At 40.4% G+C, this 17,739-nt stretch overlaps 1 protein-coding gene across 3 annotated transcripts in view; it reads left to right on the top strand.

Annotated features, from left to right (window-relative positions):
- LYN (LYN proto-oncogene, Src family tyrosine kinase) overlaps window positions 1-16,918 on the top strand; it is a 48,811-nt gene extending 31,893 nt beyond the window's left edge. For all 3 annotated transcript variants that reach the window (XM_054284615.1, XM_054284613.1, XM_054284614.1), the window contains exons 9-13: window positions 385-567; window positions 2,031-2,107; window positions 9,129-9,282; window positions 10,629-10,760; window positions 15,946-16,918. In XM_054284615.1, the coding sequence (XP_054140590.1) occupies window positions 385-567; window positions 2,031-2,107; window positions 9,129-9,282; window positions 10,629-10,760; window positions 15,946-16,148 (749 nt within the window). In that variant the 3' untranslated portion in view covers window positions 16,149-16,918. The remainder of the gene's footprint in view (window positions 1-384; window positions 568-2,030; window positions 2,108-9,128; window positions 9,283-10,628; window positions 10,761-15,945) is intronic.
- Window positions 16,919-17,739: the final 821 nt, after the last annotated feature.

Genomic DNA, 17,739 nt, shown 5'->3' with positions numbered 1-17,739 from the left:
TTCAGAAAATTCCAGCCAGTCCTTGGACTCTATTGTTCTGAGGCAATTTAAGTGGACATTCATTGCAATGTGCCTTGACCAAGTATTTCAGGGGCTACTTGTGAATGGAAGCTTGGGATGAAGTAAGATCATTTGCTTGCTTTCTTTTTTTTCAGATAACTGATTTCTAAAGATAGGGAATGGATCATTTTTCTCTGCAGTGCTGTGTAAGTTGCAAAATAAAAAGGAATTCTAGCATAAATATTTGTGCTACATCTGGCACTTGTTTTCAGGCTCTCAGCTATTCCTGGAATCCAACCTCACCTGCTTTACAAATTCCTGCTGGTCGGGACACTGTGGGCTGCAGAGTGACTTCAGTGCACTGATCATGTTCCCTCCTTGTAGGTTACTATCTTAACAGTACCAAAGTGGCTGTGAAGACTCTGAAGCCTGGAACAATGTCTGTGCAAGCCTTCCTGGAGGAAGCCAACCTCATGAAAACACTTCAGCATGATAAGCTCGTTAGGCTTTATGCTGTGGTGACCAAAGAAGAGCCTATTTATATTATAACAGAGTTCATGGCAAAAGGTGAGAAAAACATTGCATCTGCATGCTGATTTGGGCTGAGCTAGAGTTCATTTTCTTCCCAGTGGGTGAATGGGGCTCTGTTTTGGATTTGTGCTGAACACAGAGCTGATAACAGAGATATTTTTGTTATCACTGACCAGGGCTTGCACAGAGCCAAGGCCTTTCCTGCTTTTTGTGCTGCCATGTTGGTGAGGGGGCTGGGGATGCTTGGGAGGGTGGGAGGAGACACAGCCAGGACAGGTGACCCCAGCTGACCAGAGGGATATTCCAGACCATGTGACATCATGTTCAGTAAAGAAAGTGGGGGAAGAAGGAGGAAGGAGGGACAGTGTCTGTTTTCCTGAGTAACCATTACATGTGATGGCGTCCCACTCTGCTGGAAATGGCTGAACACCTGCCTGCCCATGGGAAGCACTGAATCAATTCCTTGTTTTGCTTTGCTGGTGTGCACAGCTTTTGCTTTTCCTCTTCCTATTAATCTGTCTTTACCTCAGCCCATGAGTTCTCTACCTTTTACCCTTGTGATTCCCTCCCTGGTCCCACTGGTGGGAGGTGGGTGAGTGGCTGCATGGTGGGTTCTGGTTGATGGCTGGGGTTAAACCACCACAATCTGCAAGCAGTAGTTTAGTGAGCTCTTCTGCTTCTCCTAAACTAGTTCCCTTTCTTTGTAAAGAAAGGAATGATAGAGTTATTTTTGAATGTTCAAATATTAAAGGGAGGAGCACCTATTCTTAAGATGGTCTGAAGCTTTAATTTTATGACTCATTACTTCATTTGTAAGATAAAATATTTTTACGGTTTTCTTAAATGCAGCATTTTCTATTGTTTCTGAACTAGAGGATAACCTCCAGAATAGCTCTGGTTCCTTTGGACTCCCTACCTAACTTTTGTTTCTGGTATCATAGCAAGGCAATTAAAACAAACCTTAGGAATTGCCTTATGTGGGACTTGAATTGATAAAGGTGAGTGAGGAATGGTCCTGCAAGGGTGGCTGCGCTACTAGGAAAGGACTCTACACAGCATTACTACACAAAATATGCAAAGTTTCCTTCTCATATTATCTTGGGTAGTAGTTTTTCTTGTTTTGTTCTGTTTTCAAGCAATTTTGCTGGTAACTTAATGAACAAGTGTTGAGGCACTTAGTCTGTATGACTTGGAAAGGATTGCTGTATGTGATTCTCCTGGACAGCTTTCCTGATGGTCCAGAGTAGGATGCTTATCAAACTCAGCCCCATTGAACTGAGGTGTGATCTCACGGGAGTTTTCTACAGCCAGGGAAACAGCAAAACTCGAATGTCTGACATGCTGATTTGGGGGTTCCTGTCTGTCTTGCTGTAGTCAACTTGAAAATACGTCAAAATACTTCACTGCATCAGTTTTGTTATCCAGAAAATTGAGGAACCAATGTGACAGGTTTTTTTTGTAATAAGATGCACTGATCTAATCTTTCTCTGTTTTAACAGGAAGTTTGCTGGATTTTCTGAAAAGTGATGAAGGAAGTAAACTGTTGCTTCCAAAGCTGATAGACTTCTCTGCTCAGGTAAAACTTAAAAAATGTGCTCAAAATTATATTTTGAGGTTACTTCTCTTAGAGTCTGAAACTCATACTAGGCCATTTTATCCTAAGGATTTTTACATTACAAAAATTCAATTTACAGGCAAATTTTGAGTTAATTGAAAGGAGGAAGCAGATGAAAGAATTTTCAAAGGGAATATGTGGTTAGGCTTAACTCTTAAATACCGCTGGTGACCTGTTCAGATGGCAGCAGTACCCAGGTGCCTTCCTTTGTGAAAAGGCTGCTTTCAATTTGAGCAGCTACAAATTGAAAGTGTAAGGACAAGTTGTGAGTTTTTGCTTAGCAGATCCTTTCAGAGTTAATAAATGTGTCATTTTTTTACTTCTTAAGTTAGGTTAACTGGTCAAACTCCTCTTAACCTCAGTGTACCCTTCTTGGTTTCAAATTCTTAGGTAAATTATTGTGAAATGGTGTTTCAGGTACTAGTGTATGATTTATGAACCAGGATGATTGTTTCAAAATATACAAGTTATCTATGTCTTAAATGAAATCTGAAGAGAGACTCTGGAGTGATTTGTGTGTCAAAGCCTCAATCAAAGCTCCCAGAGCCCGGTGTTTTGTCTTGGACAGTTATCAGAATTGGGTCTTCAGGAAGGCATGTAACAAAAACAGAGTAGTAATTCTGCATTTGCAGGTTGTACTTCATGCTAGTAGTAGGTAATGATGACACTTCTGGTAGGTTATTGTTAACCAACCTTTTTTTGGGTTTTTTTAATATGCATTAGCATTTACAGATTGTTGTACCCTATTATGTTAACTTGTTGTAACTCATGAGAAAAAATGGGACAAAAATAATAGGTGTAATAAAGCATTAGGAATTTACACCAAAAATTCAAAATAAGAATATTATATGAATTTTTAATGTAATTATTGCTATACAAATAATTATAGGATTAGATATTAGGAAGTATTTCATTACCAAAAAAGTTGTCAAACCTAGGAACAGACTTCCTAGAGAGGTGATCAATGCCCCAAACCTGTCATATTTTAAAAGTCATTTGGTCAATGTCCTTGATATATGCTTTGATTTCTGGTTAAAGTGGCCTGAAGTGGTAAAGCAGTTGGACTAGATGATCACTGAAGGTCCTTTCCAACAGAAACTATTGTATTCTATACTATATTGTATATTTACTATTGTTATATAGATGTTCAATATATCAAATATAGGTTTTTATTTCACATAGACTCAATGGAAGAGCTATTTTTCCTATAGTTATTGGTTTAGTGTGGCTACAGGCTCTTTAAGTTTTCTGAACTCTTTGGGAAATTTGTCCTTGAGAATTTATTTTTAGTGGGATAAAAGCTTTGTAGATGCAGAAAACCTGCTGGATCCCAGCTCATGGTCTGAAGGGATGAGTGACAGTGGGCAGAAAAGAGGTAGCTTTGAAGATAATGTGTAGAATTCAAGAGAGAAAAGAATATCTGTGAGTGCTGATGTGAAAGGAGACCTGAGATGGGGAGAGAAAAGCACATGTGGTTTCTCAGCAGACCTTTTTATTGGAGTTAGGGACGTTGTGTTCATTTTAAATTAATGCTGTGTTTTCAGAAATTTAAGGCTTGAATAGGGTAATGAGCTAAGGAGCAACTCTGTGTACAGCTTGGGTAAATCATGATAACAAGGGTCAGAGATTGCCATTCTCAGAGCTTTGAAGGTCACTTCACATGGACATCACTTGTCACCCTGGTCTGACAGCAGCCCCTCTCAGCCAGCTCCTGCACTGGGCCCCAAGGCCAGGACCTTGTGCTGCACAGGTGGTGTGAGAAGTCCCTCTTGTCATATAGGATGTAGACCATCAAGAGAAATTCCTGAGACTGGCTTGCAGTCATCCTAAAGGGATGTTCAGGAATGCCTTTCTGAGGATTTCTGGCTGATGTCCAAACAAAACTTTGGAGCAGAGATACTGGGATTTTTCTTACGGAAAGAATTTGTAGGGTTTTTGAGCATGTTTGTAAAGAGCCCTTAATGCCACTGTGTGATAACAGGAGTGTGAGGAATAGACTTGCAGGCTGCATGTGTGTGGTTCCAGACCAGAGACTTCCCTCTGACCAGCAGAGATGTTCCACCAGGCTTCTCTGTCTCTGGCAGTCTGAATTAATTAATAGATCTTTGGGGCAAAAGAGGGACAAAAATCTTTTCAGACCTCTGCTAAGGTAACTTGTGGATCACACTTTTCCTGAATGTAGGCTGTGTGTAAAGGAGAACACAAGAGGTGTGGATTTTTTTGGCGTGACTCTGGTTTGTACCAATGGAACACTAATTTATTCTTACAGAAGTGATGTTAACCTCTCTGCAGAGCAGAGGGGAAAGAAATTTGGAGAGGTATGTTTCAGGAGAGTTTAAAATTAAAATAGAAGGAAGCTTGTGGTGAAGAGGTGAGGATTCTTCTTCTTAGATAAGATCAGGCTTTTTTTTTTTTTTTTCCTTGGTGGACACACACTTGAGCTCTTCATTACTCTCTGATCATACCATTCTGGCAAAGCACTTTGCTTTATCCAACCTTCTCAGGAACACTGAAAATGTAAGAAATGATAGCTGAGCATTAGCTTTTTTTGCCCTCATCCATCTATGATTTTACAAACACAGGAGGGACTGGGAATGGGAGAAAGGAAGAGGAGGATGTGGTCCCTGTGACCATTAGCTGGGTAAAGAAGGCAGTTGTACAGGAAACCCCAGCTGAAGCTGATTTTCCAAGTCAAGAGCACTGTGGGTTGTTGTTTGCATTGCCAGGCTGTTATTTAGTGCTCCACTCTATGAGCCTATTATGCCTTTGCCTTGAAGAGTCTTGAAAAAAATATGTGTTTGCAAGAGGTGAAACATTCTGACTTTGCAAAAGGAGGACTGCTCCTCTGGGTGAAATAAACAACTTTTTGAAAGTAAGCATTTTTCAAGCAAGAAATTACATTACACTGCTGCTCTGCTATACTGACTTAGCTGTCTGGACAGGTGAACACACCTGCTGGTGGGGATTTTTGGAGAGATAGCTGTTGCTGGGTCACACTTAGATCAGTGCTTACCCTAACTTACAGCTGTGGGGTCTGGACTTTGGTGCTTTACTTTCTGTACTAATGGTCACGATTTATGAAATCAGGTTTGTGGAAAAGATGGCAAGAGAATGCCTGCTGAGAAGGTTTCTAAAGCAGCCTGCTCTCTGACAGAGCTGAAGGTAGCTCTCATGTTTTAATCGGTGCACATGAATAGAAGCTGGAGGAATTTAATGTTAGCTATGCCCTGGCAAAGACAAGTTTATCCATTGGAGATGAATGTTAGAGGTCTCTGAAATTAAAATGTTTTGAGGGAAACTGAGTTTTGCAAGCATATCTTCCAGCACATTCTATGTGCCTTAGTACAGAGTGGAGCTGTGGCATTTCCTGTAGGAGTCAGCACCAGCCTGGCTCCTTCAGTTCCTAAAGCAACTGGAAGACTCCAGGTTTTACTGGCTGGTTTGTGTCTTGCCTCAGAGGCAATTTACCAGAAGAGCCTCCGATTCTTTGTTTCACATTTCCTGAATTCATAGTTGTTCCTGCTTGATTAGATCTGCTGCAAACGTATGACACAAATTCAGCAAACCTTTTGTATGTGTAAACTCTTCCTGCTTCTTATGCAAATCCATTACCTTCAGTGCAGGATGCACATGTGTAAGGGCTGTGCTTAGGAAAACTCTGCCTGTTTTTACTAAACAAACTCATAACTTTCTAAAGGGTCAAAGCTTTGTCCTAAAAACAGTCATTTCTACTTTTTCATGCAGTGCTGATAGTTTCATTAATTCTTCTATGATCTACAGCTTGACTGGCAACTTCTTTCTGTCTTCCAAGACTACAGTGCCATTGAAATGTAATAGTAAACTTAGAATAAAATTAATAGAGATTTTTGATGCAGTGTTTTAATTCCTCTCTACCCTCATTTTTAAAATCATAGTAGAAAGTCATCCCTAGATTACAATTAATTTTAAGTCTTATTTGGCATTGTAACATTTCCACTGTGTACTCCTTTTCATGCTTCTTTGAATTTTAATGATACACTCTAATGTTCCAGTGCATAATTATATACATTACTTTAATAATAATTTTTTTCCTCTGTGAATCTGCTTTAACTACATAGCTGCTTGACTGGGACAAGAGGAATATGATTTTGCAGCCTCTCCTGACTTCACCTTTAGAATAAGCACTACTACAAACTGAAAATTATTATTACACTGATGTATCATTTGAAGATATGTGTCTTTTGCAACAGTTTTCAATGGCCAGCTACAAAGTGTCTACACCCTCTTCACAGACAAAGAGTCACAGGAAGATGAACTGTCTTTTTGAAAACTCTGTGATCAAGAAGTATATTTTATTTTATTACATTTTATTTTATCATTTATTATTATCAAGAAGTATATTTATTTATATTATCTGGACATTATTGAAAGGTACAGCTATTGAAAGGTTGATCCCAGACCAAAGACAGCCCTGCCCAGATCAATAACACCTCCACAGTCTCCTGGAGGACTTTTCTTTCATTCTTACCCTGGGTGCACAGTTCCTAATATGTAGAGATTTGTTTGGGGGTTTTTTGAAAGGATTTAATTTGAGTACTTCTAAAAGTGTGTGTCAGTACTTCATTAAGGGTGACTGGGAACTACTTCTTCTTTGCACTAACACTTGAGCAGTGTAGGCAGAGTTCTCTTCTAAAGGCCACAAAAGATATTCCTGAAGCCCAAATTAGCTTTCCCATTCTGCTCCCAAATAGATGTTACATGTAGCTGAGCAGTCTTGACAGGTACCAATGATCATTAAAAGAGAGGGGAAAAGGCTTTAATTTTCTTTTGTTCATGTGAATTTCTCTAGCATTAACATTTCATTTGGCAATGAAAACCCAACAATAATCATTAGGAGTTATCACGTGGGTTCTGGTACCCATCTCAATCAAAAAATCTCAATTTTTTTTTTCTTTCTTTTCCTATAAGCAAAGGTTTAACATGACCAGATGTGTGAATTCAGTTGTTTGGTTGCTGTGTTTCCCCTCCTTCGCTGATTCAAAATTCCTTGCTGTTAATTTTTTCCTACTTTGGAACTTTCTGCATTTTTCAGTTAATCTAGCACAAATAAGAGGAAATAAAATCATTTTTCCAATGGCTTTTCTTTGTTGGACTTGGAAACTAAATATCATGATCACAAATGTTTCTTTTGTGAAGTGATTTGTCATTCCCTGTCCAGCAGTTCACCCAATGTTATCTTTGTGCGGGGAGGAAGGAGGGAAGCTGATTCCTCTGTGGAGTTTGATGTCTTTTGGTGGCATTACCAGACCTGTCTGCACTTTGGGTGTATCTGCCATGCTGGCCAGTCCAAACTCAGCATCAATCTTACAGCAAAACCTTCCTCTTCATCTCTGCTTCCTCCCTAAACCCATGGCATGGGGAGCAGAGAGAGGCAGAGCAGACTCTAAATTAAATACTGCTCTTCTGTGGTGTCTGTGAGCCCCTAGTAGGATTCTCTGTGGCAATTATTCACCAGCAGCTGCTTCCTTCATTAGTAAATGTTTGACTTGCTTCTAGAAAATGTGAAATGCAGGTGTTGCTCATTCTCTTCATCAGAGTTTCTTCTTGGTTTGGTGTGAGAACCCCCCTGCACTGTACAAGGGCAATGTCACACTTCTCTGAAGGATGTATCTGACTGTAACAAGAGGTTTGCAGTGGAGGAAGTGGGAGGGCAAGTGGCTCTATTTTTCCATTGCTTAAACCAAAAAAGGGGAACAAAGACTGTGAGGTTTGTGTTGTAAGGGGTGGCAGCGAGTGCCTTGGCAGCACCCCTCGGGGACTTCTGAAAAACGAAGAAGCAGAAGTGATGTTCATGTCCTCTTCAAGTTGGGGCAGCTGCTGTGCCTGCTTTACTGCTCAGCTGGAAGGAGCACCTCTGCTGCTGGGGAGGGATCCCTGCATGGTCTGCTGTGGTGCCAGGGACTGGCACTGCTGAAGGACCCTCCCTGCTCTACTGCTGCTCCACTGCAGATCTGAGGGCGTGGGGGCTCCCAAATCAGGTGGCCAAGAGGGGTCTGTCACCCCAACACAGACATCCCAGACACCTGTGGCACAGGTGGAACCTTGACTGGGAATGTCCCATCACCAGTCTCACAAGAAAGACAAAAACTGATGGCTCCCAAAGACAGGGTTTTGGTTTTTTCTTAACTCTGCTTAAACTTTTGAACAGGATACAGTTTACACATCAGTTTTATTACTCTGAGTTTAGAAACTATTATCTCTATTATCTCAATTTCTTTTCTTTTTTTTTTTTTTAAGTAGTCTGGAAAATATCATCCCCTCTGCATATTTTTGAGATTATTAATTTGGTTTGGAAATCAATTAGGGCTGCTGAAATGCAGATTATATTTACTTATGATACTATCTGAGAGCTGGTTGTTGCCAAAAATTCCTCATGTATGAACAGGTACGTGTTGCAGAAAAAAATGAAGGTGTTTCCCCTATCTTAGTAATTGCATCCTAATTGTCCAGGCTTATACTGGGTAGCTAGAAAATTGATGGGGTTTTTTAACTTTCTCTGCACTGTCGCTTTATCAGTACCTGCTTCATCAGAGCACCTGTATCCTAAGTCCTTCTATTAATCCTATTAATTCCTTCTATTTTCTTAGTATTCAGAAAATAAACTAGGAAAGAAGATATTTTAATAGAAACCATAGGAACATTTTATTCCATATTCTGTTTCAGGAAATGTCTTCCATACGTCTCTAATCCTGCCAGCTGTTACTCACCCAAATAATTCTTTCAGAGCTGCTACCATAAGCAGAGTTTTGCAGGGCTGGATTTGTGCATAGGTTTTCCATGGCAATCCCCCCTTTCCTGGTTTCCATCTAAAAAATTCTCCAAAGACACCAATAATGAATAAATGGATGTGGCTTTGCTGATACCTTTGAAGAAAGAAGGATCAGACCTGTTAATGGAGCTCTGTGGTATTGAAATATCAAAATAGTTGTTCTTTTGCTTACAGATTGCAGAAGGGATGGCATACATAGAAAGAAAAAATTATATCCATCGAGATTTGAGAGCAGCAAATGTTCTGGTTTCAGACCTATTGATGTGCAAAATTGCTGATTTTGGATTAGCAAGAGTGATCGAAGACAATGAATACACAGCAAGGGAAGGTATGTATTTTTATTTTTGTCTTTAAAGCTTCTGCCTCTGGGAGGCAGTGAGGCTGTATCTAACAGAAATATGGTCACCAAGGATAGGAAGTGCTGTAACAGCTTCCTAGGGGCTGCATTCTAATGCCAGCTTCTAAAACGAGTAAAGGAAACAAATAACCTTTCTGTGCTGCCCAAGATTTTTGATGAGTTTATTTTAAATAAATTTGAAAGACAAAGACAATCTACAGTATTTAACTGCACACCATTTTTTCCTAAATTGAACGAAATAATTGCATAGTCTCAGCTTCCATCTCACAGAATTAAAGGCCAAGAAACTGTGATCTTAAATTCTCTTAAAATCCTTAAATGCCTTGTGGACCTCCTTTCAAAGGAGGAAACCCTAGCAGGTGTAGTTGCTGGTAACAAGAAAAGCTTTAGCAGAACTTTGGAAGCTGTTTGAGGAGCTGCACCATTAATTTGCATGTTCAGCAGCATTGCAGGGACCCTGGAAGGCTGGGTCATGTCCCTGTTCAGCACAGGGATCGGAGATAACAGGGTCAGGGCTGGCCAGAGGAAAAGCCTGCTGTGAAAGGTGTATGTCTGGGTTTGGCCATGAGTGTTTTGCTAATGTTGTCAAGGATCCTTTCAGGAAATGCACTGTTGGTTGTAGTGAAAAGTTTTTATTTTTGCTTCCATGCTTGAGCGTAGCTTTTCAGAGTGGTTTGTTGGCTGGCTTTGCCCTTCTGCTTTTAAAGACACAGCCTCAGGTTTTCACAGTCTGGATGGATACTCTGGTAACGTAGGCAAGAGGGGAAGAACTAAAATATGAAGAAAGAGAGCAACACACTGCAGCTGAGATTAAGGAAGATGAGCTCTTCAGGAGGCACTGGTCATAGTAATTCAATAGATCAGCAGGAAGAGTCTGGTTAAGCAGTTTTCAGAGGTACAGACCCATATCTGTGGGTTTAGCTAGCTCTGGACTTTGTATATTGATTAAATTAACTTCTCAGGTTATAAATTTTTATGTCAAGTTTCTTTGATGTGTTTTCTGCTATCAGAAAAGTTTCCTAGCTCACCTGGTATGATGTTAGAGCAGGATAAAAAGGGCTTAGAGAGACTCTGCTTGTATTACTCCCTGTTGTCAAATGAATTAATATAGTATTCCCAACAAAGGCTGCCTGAATGTTTTTATTTGACTGTCAAGAGTTTGCTTTTATATGGCAATTTCTGGAATCTGTTAGTTAGATATGAAAGACAGTAATTTAAGATATGACTTTTTAAGTTATGTCTTGCTACTGCTTTTGCATCTATGGCTGAATGTGAAATGAATTAAAGTGACTATTTGAGACTGCTTTTTTTTTTAGGTGCAAAATTCCCTATTAAATGGACAGCACCAGAGGCAATTAACTATGGATCTTTCACTATTAAATCTGATGTGTGGTCATTTGGGATTCTCCTGTATGAAATTGTTACATATGGAAAGATTCCTTATCCAGGTATGGAGCTGTAGTTTTAGTCTGTATTTATACTTTTGTGCTAAAAGGCAAAGAAAATACTCAGGGAGAGAGCTGGCAGTAGTGACACTGATGATTGGAAAAATGTCTTACAGGTAATCATACTGCTTTGAAAACTTACTGTATGTGTAAGGTACATGCCTCTCCAGGGTGAATTTTAGCAAACAGAGTAATGGGACCATGGGTATACAGTAATTTTTATATGTTCTAAAGGTGTTACAACTGCAGCAAATGCAGATTCTGTGTTTCTGACATCCCTGTTTTGTGGACAGAAGCACAGTCCCATGGCAAGGATGCAGTGCTGCAAGTCCTAACAGTGCTCTGTAAGCTTTAATAACATAAAATATGTGGGGTCTTTAATAACATAACATGTGAAAATACTAAGAAAGTGTGTTTTCACAAGCAAATAGGCTGTAGTAATTTGTCAGTGCTAGCCTAGTCTAAACAAATATGAAAGCAGACCCTAAAGCAGTGTTGATGTACCACTAGGAATATTTAATGTTTATTGTTCCTTAAAGTCAGGTACAAGGCCACAGAGGTGTGCACATCAAATGGAGCTGCTTTGGGTGGCTGTGAGATGGTCGTGTGCTTCATGTTTCATTTCTCATTGTTAAACAAAATACATATAAATGTTAAATATATATAATGTAAAATTATATATTCATGTTTCGAGCACACAAAGACACCTTGTATGAAGGGGTCTTTATGCACATAAAATTGTTACATGTCAGGCAAAGATGATTAATTCTGGGCAACGGACTGCATTCATTTAAGCTTACTGAGGTTATGGGAAATTGCCCTAAATTCCCTTCTCTGGTGGGCAAATGGGGAAAGTACAACCATGTTCACCTGCACTGCCCATCTCATGGGCAGAGTAACTTCAGAGAGGAATCTTGGGATCCTGGCAGGAAAGGGACACCAGATATTTCATCCAAGCAAAACTCTCCCGGTGCTTCCAGTGCAGCAGCTCTTGCTGTTTAAACAGTGAAAACATTTTCACCACTTCATGAGCAGCTGGAATTCTGCGTCTTGAACTTCCATAGATGGTCAAGAGGCAGACCCAAATCCCTGAAGTGACAGTAGGCTGAACACCTCTGGACACAGGGAGATGGGAAATCCCACAAGACTCAGGCAGTGGGAAGGGAGTGATGGATAGCCAACTTTACACAGCTATGGGAGAACACAGTGACTTTCCATACAGAGCTAGAGCCAAACCAGACATTCTCATGGCACAGTTCTAGGCCAGGAGAACACTGAAGCTCAAGACTAGCCCCTTTAAACTTTGAGAGGTGATAGGGCTGCTTGCAGAGCTAGGTGCTCTGGGTCACTTTGTAGTGAGGGCTGTGAAATACAGGACAGCGCAGCAGGTCCTTCCAAAGCTCTCCTTAAACACTGCTAGGGAAGCACTGTTTAAGGAGGATGGATGAAGAATCAAGGAAGGGAGATGGGAAGGATCAGAAGGGAGATGTGTGCAGCCAAGTAAGGCATGGCTTTTCCCACAGTCAAGATGCCTTTTTTTCCCAGTTAGCACTTGCCTGTGTGTACAGAGAGCTCCTGCACTGGGCTGGGCTCACAAGATTATTTCTGAAGAATTTCTGCTTAGAAAATGGTCCTTCTCTGAGCAAACCTACAAGGTCACCTGGAAACCAGCTCTACAAAAATACAAAACCCAATCCAATACTTAATTCTGCAGCTAAATGTGCTCTCTCTTTACTGTCATAAGCCAAATCATGGTTCTATTCTAAGAATAAAGTCAATCTGTACAGCAGACACGGTACTGCTGCACTGCTGTGGGAAAATCTCTCTTCTAGGGGAAGTCTGGGCAATATTTTTTTAAATGTGGGAGCATTTTTATGAGCACCATAAATACTCCCTGCGCTGTGGATTCATTTATCAAGCAGCAGTTACATATGGAAGGCTCTTGACTGCATATTAGAAGATTTTAATGTTGCAAGTATTTTGTTTTAATACTTGCAAGCATTGCTTGCATTAAAATGGATGAGAGATATACATCTATTTTAAATAGAAGTATAAATTGAAATAGCCTGTTGGACTGAAAGTTGATTCTGAGCACCAGAATCACAGCAAAATATGTGGGTGACCAATCTACTGTACACACAGAGATGTGACAGATTTGGGCAAAATTACCCCAGCATGGCAATAGTAACCTGGTGATGGATTGTGACCAGTAACAACTGGACAGAAACAGTAAATTGATTTTTCACTTCTAGTGGGAATGCTTCAAAATATTATTTTCAATTATTAACCAGCTGTAGCAACCAGAGTGTTCAGCATAGAGCTGCATATGAAACAGTTGGAGTTGAAATTGGCAAGTAGCTAACACCTGTACTCAACTTGGTAGGAAGCATTTCTAGGAAAGAAATTTGGAGCTTTTGTGATCTTTGTTCTTAAATTCCAACATCTGTTTCTCCTCCTGAGAAACTCAAAGCCATTAGTGGAACTAGAGTTTCAGGAACTACCTCTGAAATCTAAAACAAGGATCTGATTCTCTGGGCACAAAAGTTGAATTGGTAGTTAAAAGCTGATTTCTGGGTGATTGCATAGTATGTCAATACTGGCAGCATCCATAATTGCATTCCAGTTATGCCTGGGACTCTTCACAAGGTATGACCCTTTCTGTACAGTGGGATTCCTCCTCCAAACCACACTGTTCACATCATTTCCCAGGCCCTAACATAAAGAAATGTGTCTTTGTGAAACCTAACAGGTACCACAGCATAAATTAACAGACATGTACCAAAACTTTAGCATTCAAGAGGGTGTAAGTGTGATAAATATGTATGTGGGATATACTTCTGTCACTGATTAGGATGTAGATATGGTAAGACAGGTGATTCTTTAGCTACTAAAAGAAAAAAAAATTGAAACAATTTAAAAAAGCTAAAGTTAAACAAATAGCTATTTGAGAATACTGTTTGGACTGTGGATAGCCCTTTTTGTGTTAAATAAAGCCCCAAACACATGGAAGTATGTACATGACATATTTGCTATAAAATGTTTGCATTTTTTGCTTCTGAACTCAAATGGATATTAAACAGATCTTTTTCCTGCAGGGTAGCTAAAACACAGGCTTGTCCTTAGCATTCACAAGGTAACAATCAGTCCTGCATACAGCAGATCTAAGCACAATCCTATGAAGTACTTAAACCCCAAAAATCATCCCCATTCTGCACAAAAGCCCAGTAGCAGCAGTCTTCATACAGCAGCACAGTTAACTAAGATTTTGTAGGGTAGGAATAACATTTTTACTGCATATATTATATACAATCCCGTTTCTTGAAGTTCAGGTAGTCCAGTCACTGTTCTCTATAAAATACTTTATTGAATTTCTTCCTGTATTTAATTTGTCTCTATATAGCAGTAATTCTTTATTCTGTGACAACATGCCCTTCCCCTACTTTGAAATACTTCTTTTCTGCATATGGGCAGTGTTAGTTCAGGAAAGCTTCCCTTCTCCTTCCAAAGAGGAACTGAAAATACAAAAGATCTGCCCAAAGTAAGCACTTTGATCCAGACTCAGATTACTTGGCTGTGGGTATTTTTGGAAAAGCTCAAAGCCAAGAAGCTTGAGCTGAAGTCAACTATATGAGCTCTGGTCATCTTGAATAATCCAAGTAGACTGGATAAAGTTGTCATTTGGTTGCAGTTCAAGTGTGTCCTTACCTGCCAAGTGGCTCAACCCACAGCCACAGCAGTCAGATAATACATGTAAACAGATAATACATGTAAAGGTCTGCAGGATCTGCAGCAGCAGAGCTGCACCAAGGGTTCAGGGGAGCACCACATCTTGCATCTCCACTCTTGACCCTGCTCAGAGCAGGACCCCTCCTCCCTCCTGTCAGCCAAGCAGAGCTGCTCTCCCTGCACCTCTGGGGAGCTGGGGTGTGCAGGAGACTGTCCTGCATGGAGCTGACCACAGGCTGAATGGCCTGAGAAAACAAACCTGGAGGAGCTGTAGTCTTGGGCAGAACTGCACCACATGGAGCATCTAGCCTGAGGAGTGGCTGAGAGGGCTGGGATACCCTTCCCAAAAGGGAAAGCCTTCTCTGGTGAGCATGAATCCCTAGGCTGAAGCACAGGTGCTCCCTGCATGCCCAGCCATCAGAACAAACAGCATCACTGAGTACAGAAGAGAGTCTGTGCCAGAGAAGGCAATGCAGCCACTGGGATGGTTAGATCAGATTTGCAGAGGAAGGGAGAAACCCAAAGGCAGGTTTCTGGGTAGGAAGTGGTGAGCCTAAAATAGCAAAAGCTGGCCCTAGTGTAGCTGACCTCCTGAAAGTAGGTGTTGAAATTGTTCTGAGAACCAGTTTCTCAAGGGTTTGATAAAGGGGGAGGAGGGGTGACAGGAAATTTAAAAAAGGGGGAGAAGGATGGAGTCTAGGGCAGGACTCTCATGTGACATTAGCTGGCATGTGAGATGCAGGGTGCACTGCTGGTACTTACAGTTCTCATCTTCTGGAAGAAGACTATAGCAGGGAAAAAAAGAAAAGCTCAGCATAGCTGGCAAGAAGGTTTTGCATGACAGGAGTAGGACAAGAGGGGAAGTTACCTATTACAATTAATGATTTCATGAGTGATTGTGCAGTATCTTGCAATCAGCAACATTTACACCAAAGCTGATGTAGAAGAAATCCTGAAAGTTTTGGGCAGGCTGACTGCAGTGTGGTCAAACAGGGGGGCTGCTCTCCATCTCAGGATGGATGGGGCTCCAGCAAGCAGAGCAGCAGCTCTGCAGCTAGAGATGAAGGCTGGTGCCAGGGCAGGCTTTTGCTGGGAATCACACCACCACAGGAATCAGAGTAAATGAGGGCAGGATTGGTCAGAAGAACAGAGAGGTGGTTCTGGAGACAAGAACTGTGATTTTTCTCACAGTTTTGTTAGACTTGACACTAAAGAGGTTGTGGTGCTCAGCTGCAGTAATGGAAACATTCCCACCAGGATTTTCAGAGCAAGTCCCTCATTGCTGGTGCACACCTTGACTTTGTTTATTGAACTCATGCTAGGAGCTATCTTTAATAAGTAGCAAAGATGTTAAACTAGTGGGTGAAGATCTTTAGAGTGAAGTATAAAAAAAGAAAAAAAATAACTTTTCTAGGAATAGAGATAATTTCATCAACTCTTTCTTCTTTGTTTTCTGTTGTAGGTATGAGCAATTCTGATGTGATGGCTGCTCTTCAGCGTGGGTACCGGATGCCACGCATGGAAACCTGCCCAGCTGAGCTTTATGATATCATGAAAACATGCTGGAAAGATAAAGCAGAAGAGAGGCCAACCTTTGATTACCTACAGAGTGTGCTTGATGACTTCTACACAGCAACAGAAGGGCAGTATCAACAACAGCCATAGAACAAAGAACACTTTTTCTATTGCCATAGATCATTGGCACAGACTCTTTACAACAGACTGCTCAAACCAGTTACTTCATGCATTCAGGTGTCTTAACTGAGTGTGGAAGCTGAAATGCTGGAGAATAATTCTGCAAAGAAATAATGTTTTTATTTAGTTAAAACGGTTCCTCTAAAGCTTCAAGTTCTCCTTAATGGCTCTGTGTTTTGCATCTGTAGAAACACCCCAAAGCAAACAGGCTTTTTGGGGTCAGGAAAGAGAAGGAAGGAGAGCAGTCATGCCCTGGTACAGTTTGACAAGACCTTCTTAGGATCTAAATCATGCAATATGTTACAAGGAGACCTTGATAAAAAGGTTGAGAAGATGCATGAACAGCTGTTTTCAAAACAAAAAGTCACAAAGGAGAACTTACAGATTTAAGGCATGGTGATGTTCTTAAATCATCTCTTTTGAAATACAGCATATTGCAAAAATTATTTTTATATCCTTGTTATTTCACATTAGTATCAGGCGTACACTCACCTCTTGTAAGGCTTTCTAAACAGTGTCAAGGTTTCCTTTGAGGAAGACTTAGGTATGTCATTCTTTACACTGAAAAAGTTCTGATTTTCTGCTGTAAAACCCTAAATTTAAAATCATTTTCAAAGCATTACAAAAGCATCAGATGCAGAAGTGCCAGATGAACACACATGACTGCAGACATGGCAGCACACCTCACTCTGTGTTCAAGCTTCAGCTTCCCACAAAGCCAAAGCCAGCATCTGAAGTCCATGGAAAAGCCCAGGATTTTGAAGGAAGTTCATACCTTCATTGCAGTTGCTGAAAATGTTACCAGTGAAAATATTTTAATCTTCATTTTTAATCCTCTGTGGTTATTCAAGAATATTCCTTATATTTTTGCTGCTTTAATCAACTAACCTCAAATCTGTTTGAAAGCTAAAACTAGCTCTAGCACTATCAAAAACAATTTGTGGAAACATGCAATGAGATATCAATTTATATTGCAGTGACACTGTCACTTGTTGCTTAGTATTACAAATCTAATTCTTAAAGTGAAGGCAAGTTGCTGTGCTCTTTACATGGAATTGTTCTATCAAATTACTTACCCAAACAGATGAGCTAGTGCACTTGCAGTGTAACCACAGCACAGCATAGATTACTTCTTTTTCAAAGTGACACTGGTTCTTAGAGCTGAAACCCAGTACAGATCTTTGCCATCCTTCAGCCCAGTTATTTAGGCAAATGGTACTTTGCAGAAGCTTAAAACTTTTCTGAGAAAGCTTCAGTGTGCCTGCAGTTGAAGCTCAGCAGCAGAAGTATTCATGGCTTTTCTTTTCCAGGGGCTTCCTTCAGTCTAACTGTGCAGTTTAAACAGACTGTCAGTTAAATATGTAAATAGTTTCTATTGTATGGTGATTTTTAATTTTAATAAACACTTAATCTGAAGCTAGTAGCATGGCAGTGATTTGAGATAAAACAAACAGCTAATGTTCTGTCCAGGGGTAGCTTCATGTGGAACAGGGGAATCTCTGATTATCACCACTGCCAAGATTAATGGACTCTGCTTTCCTTACACCTTTGAGAAACTGAA

Source organism: Melozone crissalis, unplaced genomic scaffold (genome assembly GCF_028551555.1).
Source record: "Melozone crissalis strain CALT ecotype California unplaced genomic scaffold, PUWL_Pcris_2 ptg000042l_1, whole genome shotgun sequence".
NCBI lineage: Eukaryota > Metazoa > Chordata > Aves > Passeriformes > Passerellidae > Melozone > Melozone crissalis.
This window is presented reverse-complemented; position numbering and strand designations above follow the sequence as displayed.